At 40.2% G+C, this 16,612-nt stretch overlaps 1 protein-coding gene across 4 annotated transcripts in view; it reads right to left on the reverse strand.

Moving 5' to 3' along the window:
- The window catches only part of LOC127858964 (neo-calmodulin-like), a 92,818-nt gene extending 78,241 nt beyond the window's left edge, over window positions 1-14,577 (reverse strand). For 2 of the 4 annotated variants that reach the window (XM_052396345.1, XM_052396343.1), the window contains exons 1-3: window positions 13,842-14,402; window positions 12,679-12,715; window positions 11,696-11,839 (exon numbers count right to left, since the gene is read on the reverse strand). In XM_052396345.1, coding sequence (XP_052252305.1) covers window positions 11,696-11,839; window positions 12,679-12,715 — 181 coding nt within the window. In that variant the 5' untranslated portion in view covers window positions 13,842-14,402. Of the gene's footprint in view, window positions 1-11,695; window positions 11,840-12,678; window positions 12,716-13,831; window positions 14,403-14,502 lie in introns of those variants that run through there. The other 2 variants (XM_052396347.1, XM_052396346.1) reach the window with 2 other exon arrangements.
- Between the last annotated feature and the right edge of the window lie 2,035 nt (window positions 14,578-16,612).

Raw genomic sequence — 16,612 nt, forward strand, 5'->3', positions numbered from 1 at the left:
AGCTCAATGGGACGATTTTCTTCCCCAGATTGCAAAGCCTTTGCTCCCAAAGCGTCTGTTGTTACAGCCGGACGATATGATGACAAGGATACCGAAACCGTTTAATGTCGCATCAAGCGTCCCCGCCCCGCCCCCTTTGTTAGGTTTGCCCCAGAGTAGGGACAATGGGCCTACGGGATCCCATCGTGCCTCAAAGGGCCCTCTTGCCCCGAATGGTCTACCTGTCCCAATTCCATCTACCATCACTATTCCCATACCCAGCAATGCACCGGTTTTCAATAATTTGCCCGGACCAAGCAACCCTCCTGGCCCAAGTATTCCCCCGACACAGAAAGATCGGGATGTTCTGACAAAATTGCCTAAGAGCCTGCTATATGATGGGCAGAGCAATTGGTTTGTTTTTCAGAGCAAGTTTGAGCGCTACGCAAGGGTGCAAGATTGGTCTGACGCAGAATGCGCCGATTGCCTTGGTTGGTGTTTGACAGGAAAGGCGGTCGATTTCTATGCGTTGCTTACCGAAGGGAGAGGGACGGTACCTTACGCAGAGCTAATGCAGCGACTGCAGGAGCGTTTTGGCGCCAGGGAGCTTACCGCCACCGCGCAGGGCCGTTTCCACGTTGCCCATCAGGAAGTAGGCGAGTCCCTAGACAATTGGTCAGATCGGGCGCTGAAGCTGGCAACAGCGGCGTTTCGTGATCTGCCCTATGCATACGCCGCTGAACAGGCAGTGACGAAGTTTTGTCACGGTTTGATTGACGAGGAGGCCGGCAAGCATGTTAGTCTGCAGTTACCAACATCTATGGGAGATGCGATGAACATGCTGAAGATATATAGCCATGTTCAGTCGGCTTGCGCCGCGGCTCCGAGGTATACCCAGGAGACTGAGCAAGAAGAGTCAAGGTGGATTCACGAGGTGAAGAAAGCACCCACTGCGGATGAGGTCAGTGTGTCGGCGGTCGACAAATTGACCCAGGTGGTCGAGAAGTTGCTGGATGCTGTGGAGAGATTGTCAAACTCTTTTGGAAGTTCGGCCGTTGATCCCTTTGTACGACAACCGGGTAAGCCGTTTGGAAATAAAAAAGGCTATGCCGAATACCCTGTGGAGTGCCCCTACCCAGGGAAGGTCCGGAACCGGTGGTACAACGACCAACGCTACGTTATGTATCCTGCGGGTGCGGGTGGCGGAGGTTCACGTGGGCATCGGAACCAAAATTCAAAAGTCCGCCCTGAGGGTTCGTATCGCGGCAGATATGGTTCCAACTGGGGACATTTCCATGCCATGTCCTTGCCCAACCATAAGGAGGAGCCCGTTGTGGTAGCTGCGACGACTAAGCAGTTGGGCCAACCGGAAGTGGATCATGTAAACCAGCTAGGTCCGGTTTCCCAGTTCTGCATGAAGGTGCAGCATGCCAAGGACGTGCACGATGCAGTTCCCTTGGTGCTGCCAACAGTGCCAGATGTCGTCAGTGATCCAAGGATGGTCATTTGCGAGAGCACTGAAGGAGACCATGGAGATCCTGTGTGCGATGATGAATTTCGCGTGCAGCGCGTTGCGGTTCAGTCTGCGGAGGCGGCTAAAAGCATGGCGACCGACAGGGCCGACCAGGTGGGGGCCAAAATAGCCCAACGAAAAGCTGCTGAAACTTCTCCGGCCACCGGAAGGTCAGTCCCTGTCAGACGGGCGACAGAAGTTGCCGCGTGTGACCGCCGTGAGGGCGGCGCATGCGGATGCCGAGTTACCCCAGATGACAGCTGGGAAGGTGGTGTTCGAAGACTTGTTAGGCGTGGCTCAAAAGGGTGGCGACCACCAGAGCGTCTAACTTCCAAAATCTGTACCGCCTAAAATTGTAAATGGCGAGGTTAATTGTTAGTAAAACTAGGAAAACAATGCAAAATACAAAAGACCCCCAATTTAAAAAAATTACAGTAAAGTTGCAGTGACATTCTATTCGCGGTGTTGATAATGTATTACGGTGTACGCGGAGTATCTCTAGTAGTAACACTAAAAGCAGCAGCAGTAGTAGTAGTAGTAGTAGTAGTAGTAGTAGTAGTAGTAGTAGTAGTAGAAGTAGTAGTAGTAGTAGTAGTAGTAGTAGTAGTAGTAGTAGTAGTAGTAGTAGTAGTAGTAGTAGTAGTGGTAGTAGTAGTAGTAGTAGTAGTAGCAGAAGTAGTAGTAGTAGTAGTAGTAAAAGCTGTTGTTATGAATATTACATAAAGTACGCGGTGTATAAAAGTAATAGTTCTCTTAAACATTTTGATTAATTTGATTAGATTGTCTCAGTTTAAGCCCAGTCTTTTATTGCAATATTGTTGGAACTATACAATTGAAATTAATCTGAGCAGTGCTCTGCGAAATGAATAGGCATAAAGTGTCGTCCCAAATTATCTTGTGCCGTCCGCGCTTAACTTCCTGTAATTTTTGTATTACCGCGCTAAAAAGTGCTTTGCACAGTCACGGATGTGTTTGATTATTTCCCGTGAAGTAGGTTGTTTTTTTTTTCCTTATGGTCGGGTGTGACATTGTCGGACATTGTCGGACGACCGCTGTCACACCGCACCATCGGATGTGGTAACTACGCAGATGGTGAATAGGAACCCGTTTTCCTCTGCAATATCCCAGTCTTGGCACCTCCGTCACCTTTTATCATTCCATGTTAAGATTTGTGAGTCGATCTAACTTCAATCACTTCGTCATTGCTGTATCATGTCATTTATTTCCGTAATTTTCTATAAATTCTTTTCTACCAACCATATGCCGAGCAATGTCGTAGAATTTTGTCGCATGAGTTCTTTTTTATAGGTGACAGTGCTTGACGACCACTGTCACACTCAATACTGTTGGCCGGAAGTGGTATTTCCTTGAGTTGTTCTTTTAAACAATATTTGCAGGTCTTTTTAAATTTGTGTGTGACCGTGCTTGACGGCAACTGTCTCGTAGCGTCACTTTAATTTTTTGAATGGCCGGAGTTGTTTCCCGGTGCATGTACACTTTTATTTTGTTTTTATTTTTGTAAAGTACATTATTTCTCAGTGTGATCTCCACATTCTAATACATAAGTGACTGTACTTGTTGGACGAAAGCCAACAAGAATGTTTTTTCTTGATTAAGCAATTGTCGGACGATAGCCGACAATAATGTTTTTTTTAATTAACTAATGTGATGGAAATTTTCTTATGCAAGAAACATATTGGTCACTAACCGCTAGAATGCAGCGGTCTGTATGTACCCCGCTATGCGCTGCCACTCCTGTGCCTGCGTGAGGGGGATCATGGTCCCATTTGAGTCTCTGTCTCTTCTGCCTGGGTGCGACCGTACGGCGGCGGCCCAAGAGGAGAAAAGTGGGAGGAATGTAGTGGGTACAATAGTTTTATTTTAGTTGTCTTTTCCTTCATATAATGTCAATGATTATATGTATTATTTGGACAAAAATAAGATTATTTTTATTTTTATTCTTATATTTTTAACCTTTTTGTCATTTGTAGTAGAAAGTTACATTTCTTGTGATTTTTATTTTAATATAACCAAGTGGATTTTTATCGTATATTATGCAGTCACATGCAGAGGGCGTAGGCCTTCTCATTTGGGCTGCGAGGGGATGTATTTGTATGATATTTTATGATTTTATTTGATAAGTTATTCTATTTGTTAAAATTTGTGAAAATGGATTGTAAGGTGGGTGCTCCTGTCCATTCATTGTGTAGACAAGGGGGGGACAGGAGTAGCCTGACCTTGTTTTTTAGAATATTGGGTCGAAAAGTTTTGGTAAGGCACATGGGTTGATTTTTGTATTGATACACTCGGGTTTGGGGGCGTGTTGGGGCACTTGAGTTGATGGTGTGCTATTTTTGTTGGTACGGGCCGGTTTGTTTGGATTGTGGGTATATACAGGATGACCTGTCGCTGGATATTAAACATTTGTTTTTGTGTAGTGTTTTAATAATTATATTACAGGCCAATGGTATAGTTGTGGTCTATGGCAGGCATTGCGCCAAAAGAGAGGTCGGACGAAAGCTATACCTGACTTAGGGGAGTTGGGTCAAGGTGCTTACGCAAGGGGCACTATAACTTCATCGGTAGCGCCGGTACGATTCCTTCGCTGTGTGGCGTCGTCCCAAAAGGACAAAAGTGGGAGGAGTGTTGTGCCGGTGCCCGGTCTACAAAATGCGCACATACCTCGTGATTGGGAACCAGCGACAAATCGGTATAGTGCATGCTGGGCAGCACGAGATAGTACGGTCTCTTATGCACGGGTGACTGATGCGAGTAGACGTATTTTCCCAAGCTGAGTATTGCTTGGAGTAATTGTGAGCCTGAGTGAGTAATTGTGAGCCTGAGTATAGGTTATATTGTATTATATTGTATTATATTGTATTTTATGTGTGTTCAACACGTATTTACCTGGAAGGCCATTCCCAGAAGATATAAGTGAGTCTGTGACTGTGTATGTGAGTCTGTGAGTTGCCTGTGATTGTGTCAATGACACGCATTTCCCTGGAGGTGTATTCCCAGAAGTATATGTGTATGTGAGTCTGTGAGTTGCCTGTGATTGTGTCAATGACACGCATTTCCCTGGAGGTGTATTCCCAGAAGTATATGTATAGTGCTATTTGTGACGTGGACGAGCCGTAGCCGACGAGTGTCCACCCGCCGAGTCGACGAGTATAGCCGACGAGTTCCCTCGAAGACGACGAGGACGATTGGTGCCATCCTGACGAGCATTCCAGTTGATGCCCATGTGAGTAGTTTAGTATCTTGTCGTTGCTAGTAATTGCTGTAGTTGTTGTGAAAGAACCCCAAAGAGCTAACCGTAAAAACACTACATGTCTTTTATCAGATTATTTTATTTTAATTTTTTTTGTACTAGATTTTACCTTGATGTGTAAGAGGTAAACATGTGTGTTTACCTGTGACACGTGACTTAGTATCCCCCACTTATTGGCATGTCAACGTTACACAAGGCGCAAATTTGACATGTGAATCTCAACCACATCCTTTGTTGCCCTTATACACCCTTTTCAACCTATATTTCTATTTTCTTGGTTTTTTTCTGGATTTTTTTGTACATTTTGTTTTGTAATCTTGTATTGTTCTTTTTGTAGACATCAGTATTTTTATTGATATTTTCTGCAAATTTTTATTTCTGAGAGTATAAAATTTACGGTATTTACAATTTTTGTGTTCAAGTTTTGTTTGACTTGATATAGTTACTGCTGTATAATTACGCTTACATCCTGGAATTTTAGAGTTGTTCATTTGAAATAATTTATTTTGTGGCGAAGATTTATTTACAGAATAACTTACTGTATTACTTTATCCGTTTTGGTTAAAATCATCGGTTTTTATTGAATAAGATATAAATGTGCTTATAAGTTGGTTAGAATGTATTAGCTATAAGAAATAACATTACTTAATGTGATAAGTGTGTTGATTACTTTGAGTTTTGATAAGATAGATGCTTAGATAAGAAAAACATATTATAAAATTGTTTGTACATACAATAGTCATACACAATAAATAAAAGGGTTCAAAGTGTAGTGAACAACTGGGCACATAACAACATTCGTGAAGCAGGAGTGAAAATGGAAGTGTATATAAGTACTTAGAAGTAAATACTTTGAAGTGAAGACAAATACTGAGAAGTTAATAAAAGGAAAGCATGTAGTTAGAAGTGAATACTTGAAAGTGAAGTGAAAAAAACTAAGTGCGTTAAAGTGAAGAAAATGAGATAAACAAACGAAAGTGAAGAGAAGTTAACCAGTAGATTGAGAAGTGAAGAAAACTATTGACTTTTGGTAACTGTTATATTGGAGGAGAGATACTAAGTTAATAGTTGAAGTAGTGTTAAGTCGAAAGAGAGCTAACACGTGTTTGCAGATGTTTGAAAATAGGACTCTTAGAGTTGGAACAATGGAGAAGAGTCGAAGTTCTTTGGCATCGAGAGAGAGGAGGGGAAAAAGTAAAGAAAGAAAACAGATGAAAGAAAGAATGGAGAAAGAAATGCAATTGCTAGAACAACAACGAATGTTACTCATGGAGATTATAAATAGGGAAACTATCCAACACAGCAACGAGATGTTAAACGACAGCGAAGAAGATGAATATGAAGGCAAATGTGTAGAAGAAGAGGAAAGTGTAGAGCAAGAGAAATTTGGGTACACTAAGTATATGTCACAAGTACTCAAGGATATGGAAGCAGTGTTGTTACAAAAGCAGAAAGAAAGAAATAAGTTGTGTAGTGATGGAGACATTGATGCGATTATGAAATCAAATGAAAGGCAGCGGAGACGGTTCTTTAGTGAAAACGGTGTAACAAGAATGAGTACAGTACCAGATCTTGGATCATTTGAAAAATACCAGGATGATGAAATAGAAGAAACTGATTCAGTGCTAGTAGATACAAGTAAAAAAGGTTACGCAGTAGGAGGTCGATTTTCATACGAACAGGACCCTAAACGTGAAGAAATGGAAAGAAAAAGTGACATTATGATGACAATAAGGAATAAGGAAACAAGAGAAAAAGAAAAGATAACGTCAGAGAATATTCTTGAAAAATTAGGATTACTTGATGAAGATATTGAGAATAGTATAGCTGAAGAAATAAAAAAATGTGAGGAAGATACTGAAAAGGCAAAAAGACACCTTAGTAGCATGGTAAAGTTAAAGAAAGAAAGAAAGATATTTGAAAGACAAACACGAACACAAGATGAACGTGAAGGTGCAAACCCAAAATTACAAGAGCATGTGACATTCCCTGATACACCGGATAAGATAAAGAAAGTAATGAAAGAAAGATATAGTAATATAAACGAAACAGGTTCAATATATGACAAGAAGTCAACTGAAATTAAAGACGAGAACCCGTTCCAGAATACAAGAAGAGAATTGTATCAGGATGAATTAAATGACAATGAAGAGAGTGAGAATAGGTCAGAGGAAAGAAAAGAAACAAGGCAAATAAAAGACCACTTTACAGTGAACCTGCGTATTCTTCCGAGTACAGAGAAGCAATGCAGAAAATGAAAAGTAGGTGAAGAGAGCTTGACGATATAAAGAAAGGCCAGGAATTGGAACTAAGTAAAATGCTTGAACAAAAGAGACAATTTGAAATACAAAGACAGAAGAAACTTGAAGAGGAAGCAGAACTTCAGGAAAGCATTGAAGAATTAGAGCTGAAAGAAAAAAAATTGAGTTGAATCAGTTAAAAGCGTCGAAATTGAAGATGGAAATGGAAGCAATTCGTAAAGATGATGAATGCGTGAAAAAGAACCTGAAAATCTTAAGATTGAGACGTTGCGAGCTGATTGAAAGAATTCAGCTTAAAAAGACTTCACTTGAGACTGAAACCGAAGAAAAAGTAAAGAAACCGGAACCAAAGATTGAGAGTGGTATTTCGAAACATGATCATGTTTTTGTTGGTAAACCTTTCGTTCCAGCATTCGACGGAAAGAACTTTGAAGATTGGAAGATAGAAGTCGAATGTCTAGTAAAGTCAAAGATGTACCCTGAACCTTTACTTACGCAAGGTATTCGGGCATCCTTAAAATGAAACACCACACGAAGCTTACAGTCCTTGAATCCATCCGCAACCTCTGCTGAACTACTTGAAAAGTTGGAAGAGGTATACGGGAGTTTAAAAGAGTCGGATGCACTCATGCAGGATTTTTATAGCTCGAAGAAAAATCCGTCGGAGTCAGCTTCTGATTGGGGTGTTAGAGTAGAAAATATATTCCAAAAATTGGTTCGAAAAGGAGAAATAGATACCAGCCAGCAAAACACCATACTGAATCGGACTCGTTGATACAGGGTCAATGATTACCACCATTTCACAGGAATGTTATGAAATGTTAGATCCGAAACCCGAATTACGTTCACTAGAAGATTTTGACCTGGACATAAGAGTTGCTAGTGGAGAGAAATTGCCATATAGTGGCTATGTAGAGATAGACATTTCAGTACCTTGCTTGACAGATAAAGTGTTCACGATACCTTCGTTGGTAGTCGGAGCTACATCTTACAACAAAAAAGTTCCCATTGTAGTTGGAACTAACGTGATTAGGCAAGCTCGTCTACACACAAAGGATGAAGACGAATTTCCTGATGTATGGAACGACGCCTTCGCTTCGATACACGTTTCAAGTGTAGGAGTGGTAAAAACGACGAAACCGATTACCATTGAGCCATTTGACACCATCGTCGTCACAGGATTCGTGAGGCAGAACAGGAATTGTGGATCAGTTGTTACAAAAACGTCAGAAAAGGGGTACTCGAGCAGGATCTCTGTTTGTCCTAGAGTCGTGAAACTGAACGAAAAAACTGTGTCATCAAGAGTTCCTGTAAAATTATTCAACATGTCCGCTAAAACAGTGAAAATACCAGAGAAATCAATTATATGCGAATTACACGAATTTGACGTTTTAAGAACAGTTCTGGACAGCAAAGGATCTTAATAATGATCTTCCATCCACATCTAAAATTCACGTTCACCAGCAAACAGCAACAGATAAAAGTAAAGCTAAGTCAGAAACATTCAACCTAGACAACACTTATCTAACGAAAAACCAAAAGGATCAAGCACAGGAATTTTTGAAGAAGTGGAGCCACATCTTTTCGAAAAATGTATGTGACTTAGGATCCTGTAATTTGGCAAAACAAGGATCAAATTGGATACAGATGAACCATTTAAGGAACCCCATCGGCGAATTCCACCAGCCATTTCTCAAGAAGTCCGCGAACATCTTCAAGAGATGCTCGACGCAGGTGCCATTAGGAGAAGTCAGAGCCCATACTCTTCGAACGTCGTTATTGTACGTAAGAAAGATGGCTCCATTCGTTTCTGCGTCGATTACAGAAAACTGAACAAGAAGACCGTAAAGGACGCATACGCCCTTCCCCGTGTTGCTGACACCTTACATCTTCTTGCTGGGTCCCAATACTTTTCAAAACTTGATCTTCGAAGTGGGTACTGGCAGATTTAAATCGAAGAAGAAGACACCCAGAAGACAGCATTCACAGTAGGCACACTCGGGTTTTATGAGTTTACCCGTATGCCATTTGGACTGTGTAATGCTCCAGCCACGTTTCAGAGAGTCATGGAAAGGTGTATGGGAAAACTTAACTTGAGGGACTGCCTTATCTACTTGGATGACGTGGTCATATTCTCCAAGACGTTTGAGGAGCATCTCCAACGCTTAGATGCCGTCTTCACCAAGTTAGAAACCTATGATCTCAAGTTAAAAGCCTCTAAATGCGAATTCTTCCAATCAAGAATTACCGATCTCGGACACGTGGTATCTAACAACGGCATTGAGACAGATCCCGAGAAGATAAAGGCAATGAAAGATTGGCCAGTTCCTAAGTCTGTGAAGGAATTTCGTGCCTTTTTGGGATTTACGGGTTACTACCGCCGATTTATAAAAGGCTATGCCAGTATTGCCAGACCACTCAATGATCTCCTAGTAGGTTCCAGCACCAAGAAGAAAGGCAGGAACACACCGACTAAGACAGGGAAACCTCCGTTCGTATGGGAAGAGAAGGAACAAACTGCATTTGATAAGTTGGTCACAGCGCTTATAACTCCACCCGATGGCAAAGATAACCACCTCCTGGTGTATGCTGACTTCACTAAGCCGTTCAAACTGCACACCGATGCTTGTGGTACTGGCTTAGGTGCAATCTTGTACCAGGAACATGACGGAAAAGATAGAGTCGAAGCATACGCCAGTCGAAGTCTTAAACCATCGGAGCGGAACTACCCGGCTCATAAGCTTGAGTACCTGGCACTGAAGTGGGCTATCGTCGATAAGTTCCACGATTACCTCTATGGGAACACATTCGACGTAGTCACTGACAACAACCCGCTAGTATATGTTTTAACTAGCGCCAAACTCGACGCCACAGGTCACCGCTGGATGGCTGCACTTGCGAACTACAATTGCCGAATACGTTACAGAAGCGGGAAACTCAACGCTGACGCTGACGGTCTTTCTCGAAAGTTCATGTTCCAAGAGGGTGAAGAACAAGTGCTGTGTTTTCCAGACATTCTGAAAGCAATCAAAGATAAAAGCGATGAGGAACCTATAGCTCCTATAGTATGCACTTTGGTGTTACAGGAACCAGACAGGCCGGATAGTACATCGCTGTTGAATGAGGCAGAAACCATTCCGGAACCCTTCTTACAAAGTACTGCTCTTTCCCAACAAGATTGGATTGTTGCGCAACAACAAGATACAGATATCGTCGCAACCATTGACTACTGTCTTGGAAAGGCACCTCTGGTTAATCCAAAGCAGCAGATGAGACGTTACTTCTCTCTAAAGAGTAAGCTTACCCTACAAGACGGTCTTCTGTTTCATCGAGGAGTAGTCAACGGCGACGTCTGTCAACAACTGGTTGTGCCTGTGAATCTCCGACACATCATTTTCCAAGCCTACCATAATGATCTTGGGCACCAAGGACGCGAAAGAACGTCTTCACTCATCAAGCGACGTTTCTTTTGGCCAGGGATCAATACCTACATTCGCAACCGCGTTCAAAACTGTGGAAGATGCATTCGTCGTAAGACAGCGCCGTCGAAAGCAGCCGAATTAGTGTCGATTTCATCGTCGTACCCTATGGAACTGGTGTGCATCGACTATCTGTCCTTGGAGAAATCACCTGGTGGTTACGAGAATGTCTCGGTTTATGTTACTATAGTACTGACGTTGTTGTGGTACTAGATTTGAAACCAATTAAGTAAATTGCTGGTACATTCGAAACAGTATTATATATTGTCGTACGTTGCTGTAAAATGTTTATCTAAGATGGGATTACTCAGGTGGTGAAGCCCTTACGATATGTTCATTTGGTTTTAAAATAATGATTATTATATTTGCCTGATGTACATTGTAACTAATGAAATATTTTTTCATTAACAATATTAAAACACATAATTATATATTAAGAAAAAGTCAGGAGCCTTTTGTTTTAAAGCAGTGGAGTATGTCATAGGGTAACATTTAAAGTTACAGTGTTTTTATAGTCGGTCGATCAAGGCTTAAGATCAATTTAACAAACCATCATTCCCCAGTACTAATCCCATTGTGATCAGCCTGTAACGCATGAGTGAACATACCATGACCACTATTCTTCATAACACTTAATGAAGTTGAGGAATAAAGTGATCTCCATGTGTTACAGTTATCCTTGATTGCCCACATCACAGAACCCAATACAACAAGAAAACCCCATGACAGATTTAAAAAGGAACACATTTAGTAAAACAGAATTAACAGTAAAACCGGGATACTTTAGAGACTTCAAAAACGGACAGTCCCGAGTGTCAATAACGTTGACATAAAATTTGTCCAAGACCCACACTGAAGGGCCATAATAAACAAAAGCAACGAAATGAGGAGAAGTCGCGTTACCATCTGTATCTACCTTAGTCATGACTTACTTTATTATTCCCAAATGCCAATACCGTTCGTATAGAAATGTCAAGACCAATAGTTCAATGCCATAATAAACAAAAGCGATCAGCTGGAAAAAAAGCCACGTTACATTCCTTCTTGAAAACTAAAAACCTTTTAAAGTCGCCCTGGCGCAGTGGCTATTGTGTCCGCATAGCGACCGGGGAGTCACGAGTTCGATCATACCCAAAGACACCAATTACAGGTTTCAGTGCAATCGAACTTAAATAAATATGTTTCAAACTACCGTCTTTGTCGGCCTTTGCCATGACTTCCTTGATCATCCTTTCGGTGGGGTTTTGGCCCAAGGCCCTGAGCACGTAGCCCAGCTCGCTGGCTGAGATGTGACCATCGCCGTTCTTGTCGAACAGGTTGAAAGCATCCTTCAGTTCTATGAAAATAAGCATGGCATAAAGCCTCGTTCTCGGAAAACTGGGCTTAATGCATATGCGTAAAGTGTAATCTTAGATTTGCCTGTACAATCCGCACAGACTTATCAGAGACGGAACGTTCCGCTGGAGTATGTTCTAAACGAAAATTCAGTATGGACAGAAAGTGTCGTCCCGGATTAGGCTGTACGGACTGCACATGCTTATCTGGTACGACACTTTCCGCATATGCACTAAGCCCGGGGTTTTCAAAACGACGAAACTCGTATGTACAAATGTACAACGGTATAACACACTTCTAGTCAATGTTAAGTAGACTTGACTGTACATGTATGGTATAACTATGACATAACGGATAATAAACACAAAACAGTCTGGTTAGGAGCTATCAGTCAGCTGTCAGTTGCTGCCACGTGTAATGCTCTGCTGCTGCTGATGATGACAATGATGATTATGACGATGATGATGATGATGATGATGATGATGATGATGATGATGATGATGATGATTATGGTGATGATGATGATAATGATGATGATAATGATAATGATAATGATGACGATGATGATGATGAAGATGATGATGATGAAGATGATGATGAAGATGATGCGGAGGAGGAGGAGGACGACGACGATGACTATGAAGATTACAATGATGATGAAGATGATCAGGAGGAGGAGGAGGACGACGATGACTATGACTATGATGATGATGATGATGAAGATGATGATTATGGTGGTGATGATGATGATGATGATGATGATGATGATGATGATGATGATGATGATGATGATGATGATGATGATGATGATGATGATTATAACCTGTACTATTCACTTACCTTGCATCTGGGCCTCGGAAATTCCCTCAGTCATCATCTGAAATAAAATAATGATTTAGTACATGTGTTCTCCGGATTGATCTTTGAAATCGATATTGAGATTATCATTGCCTGAATTATTGAACTCTTCATGGTCCGCATCTCTGACTGCAACATCGTCGCAAGCAGCATCAAACCCGTTATGATCCTCGTCCCTAACATCAACATTATCACGGCCAATATCATGAAAGTGATTCAAAGACTAAGCCATCAATATGACTGACCATCACGCTCATGATTGCTATACTCAATAGAATATTTGAAATGCACCGCTCTATTCATAATCGTAATACCTACAGCGTCATGGGGTCTTGTGCGTTAAATTTCTATAATTTAAACTCAATCGATCCCGTGCATTAAAACGAAGATAAAAATGTTACTTAGTCAAGTTAAGCTTCAATTTTGAGGGTTAAATACGTAAATCAACACTATACTTCATTTGATTCTCAATACTTTCCCAATGATTAACAAGTACATTATTCTACTTGTATTGCATTTGGTCGAAAAGGGGAATTTAAAATCGCATGTTGAACACCTGTCCCAGTGAAACTATTGTATGCACCTTACTTCTAGACTTTCTGCGCTATTTTTGTAAAAAAAATAATCAACGATTGGGTCTGATTAAAAATCATCGTAGTATCAATACATATAACGAATAAAACGGTGACGTACGTTCGTTCAAACACGCGTGTTTTATGTCTTGAATATAATTTGGTATTCACAAGTCTTGTTTGTCTCATTCATATATAATAAACATTGGAGTGAAACGCCTGTGTAATAACTTTCATCTCTTTCCGAATATCATTTATAACTGGTGGATTGAAGCAAATCTCTGTATGAGTCGTGTTCTGAGAAAACTGGGCATAATGCATGTGCGTAAAGTGTCGTCCTAGATTAGCCTGTGCAGTCCGCACAGGCTAATCAGGGACGACACTTTCCGCCTAAATTCGATATTGGCTTAAAAGAGACTTTTTGTAACGAAAAAATTCATATAAGCGGAAAGTGTCGTTCCTGATTAGCCTGTGCGGACTGCACAGGCTACAAGTTTTATTTTTAAAACGCGACTCATATAGACATCGATTACAGATTAACAACATAGACAGATTTGACTTACCGGTACTTACCTTTGCTCGATAACGTTCAATATGCAGCGATGGCGTACAAGAATGTAAGAATAGTGGGTTTTCTTTCGGTTGAATATCCCACTTGGTTTAATATAATTAATAAATCCTTAGTCTGGGGTCTCTCATGTACACACTTTTTAAACTGCAGTTGTAACGTTTCACTTTACAGCATTAAACACTACGATTATTCCACGTACAAACAAGGTTTGCAAACTCCAACATCCGAATGTCGTTAAGAACGTTAATGTATCATGTCGCGTAAAAAATCTTCTTTGATGGTGAAGCACCTTTTCAGAGTAATAAATAACGTACAAAATAGCAAGTGTCAGTTCCGAATATTTAATCCAATTTTGTCCATGCGATCTATTCAATTATCGAACCTTATCAAATGATGCGTAGTCAACTGAAATGATGCTTGACAAATGTTTGCTTTTCCTTTCATATGAAATCTTTATGAATTGATATATTTTGCTTGTTTAAAATAAACACGTAGAATGTATAAACAATATTTCGCTAAAATGCTACTTTACCGATGAGATGCGTTGTGAGGTAAGTGGTTCTGCATACGTTTATCAAAACCAAACATCTAATAAATATATTCCTTTGGATGTATATATCTATTTACTGGTAAATATTTTAAAGTGCAAAGTGAATAACTAACCTTAGAGAGCAACAAACTTGTTATTAAATCACGGTAGATGTGGAAATATTATTATTGCTCATTGATCATTGTGTAATTCAATATATTTAATCCTCTGTCAGTAATCCGTTCCTATTCAAATTGCTAAAACTTTGATCGACGCTGATCAATATTTCATCCGACCTATAATCTCTGTACATAATGTATAGCTTCTCAACTAAAATGCATACAGTACGCATCTGGAATAAGATGTATATGCATCTATTGATTAAGTAAATACGTCGATTAAAATTTAGCAAAATTTGAAGAGCTAATTCGCTAATAGGTTTTTACATATGTGGGTAAACAAGAATTCAATGAGATATGCTTAAACGTCATTAAGGTCAAAGAAATAGACTAATCAGCCATTCAAAGTCTCTCTCGTGCATTGGGCTGCCATTAACTATTAAGTATTAACCCATTTATGCCTAGCGTCCTGAAAAAAGGACATTGCAAACAGCGTAGACCCATATGAGACGCCGCATAATGCGGCGTCTCATCTGGGTCTGCGCTGTTTGCTTAAAGGAATTTCTGTAAGAAATATTCTAAATATAGAAATAAATATATTAGACATCCCTAATTTTGAAAATAACTTGATCCAATTTAGACTGATGGGAGAGTCCACTAGGCATTAATGGGTTAATCTGCCTCTTATTTATATAAACTAGTGTCCCGTCATACAAGCATATAAGATCGTTCACGCTTGCGTGGCGACATCAACGCATGTTTCTTGCCCATAACTGCGTTTTTTTTTCATTTCGTCGCGGTTTTCTTAAATTTATATCTAAAAATGTTTAGAATGTTATATATTGTGTTTTTTATTTAGTTATTCAATGTGTCTTTAAAAAAAAGTTGTTTCTACGAAAATTCTGGTATTCGGAATCATGTACAATTCCAGAAATTTCATATGGACCGTTATGGGCTAGAGCCGGGTACATACAACGAATGCGCCATTACTGCTGATGCTGCTGATTCTGCTGTTGATACTGCTGCCGGTGTGTATGTAGTTGAATTTTGTTTTAGTGCAAATTCATTCTCTCTCACTGGCCATCACCTATATGTGACGTGTCAGTAGGTTAACCCATTTATGCCTAGCGTCTAGAAAAAAGGCCTTGGCACACAGCGTATACCCAGATGAGACGCCGCATGATGCGGCGTCTCATCAGGGTCTGCGCTGTTTGCTCAAAGGAATTTCTGTAAGAAATATTCTAAATATAGAAGTAAATATACCAGACATCCTTAATTTTGGAAATAGATTTATCCAATTTAGAAGAATGGGAGAGTCCACTAAGCATAATTGGGTTAAGGAGACGCGCAATATACAGGAGACGTACGGTTCCAAAGAAGTCCCTGGGTCTGTTCGTGTCCGCTGTGAAGCATCAAGTACAGCGCACATTGATTAAACATCGCCAGCCAATCACGATTAGATCAGAAGGCAAGATGTAGGATTAAATCGAACGTGCGATCTCTTACTAATGAAAAAAGTCTGTCCTCAATATTATCGTATCTTATACGAGCAAGTTCAGTAAGGTCACTGATGTAACTCATATTATGCACTCAATGAATAGGCCCACGTTTTACTGCTAAACCAAATCAAATCAAATCAAAATTTATTTATTGTCGGTATGAAATAACATGTATATAACATAAGCTATGTATGGCTTTTGACAGACCTAACACACAGTAGCAAATTGCAACACATCATTAATACATGGCATACAGTATAAGAAATAGTTATTATACACTAAAAGCGCAATTAAAGCAGTATTCCTATAGCACATTATTAAAATGTAACCAGAAATATAATATCAGTAATACATTCAAAATTAAGAGTTGTGTGAAAGATTGCTGAGAAAGAAAAAAACGTGGTGGTTTAACTTTTATTGATTTCATTTGCAGATAAATTTAAACGAGGCAAGAAAATACAGCTAATTTCAACACTCAGCCTCGATTTCTGTACATACTTCCACCATTTATAAGAGCTGAATTGAAACTATCCTGAATGAACATAATTTCTGGCATCTCTTTTCCAACTACGAGGCACGCAACATTAAACATATATGTTGGCAACAAAATTAAGGCAAGATAGTTT

This window comes from Dreissena polymorpha, chromosome 14 (genome assembly GCF_020536995.1).
Source record: "Dreissena polymorpha isolate Duluth1 chromosome 14, UMN_Dpol_1.0, whole genome shotgun sequence".
Classification (NCBI taxonomy): domain Eukaryota; kingdom Metazoa; phylum Mollusca; class Bivalvia; order Myida; family Dreissenidae; genus Dreissena; species Dreissena polymorpha.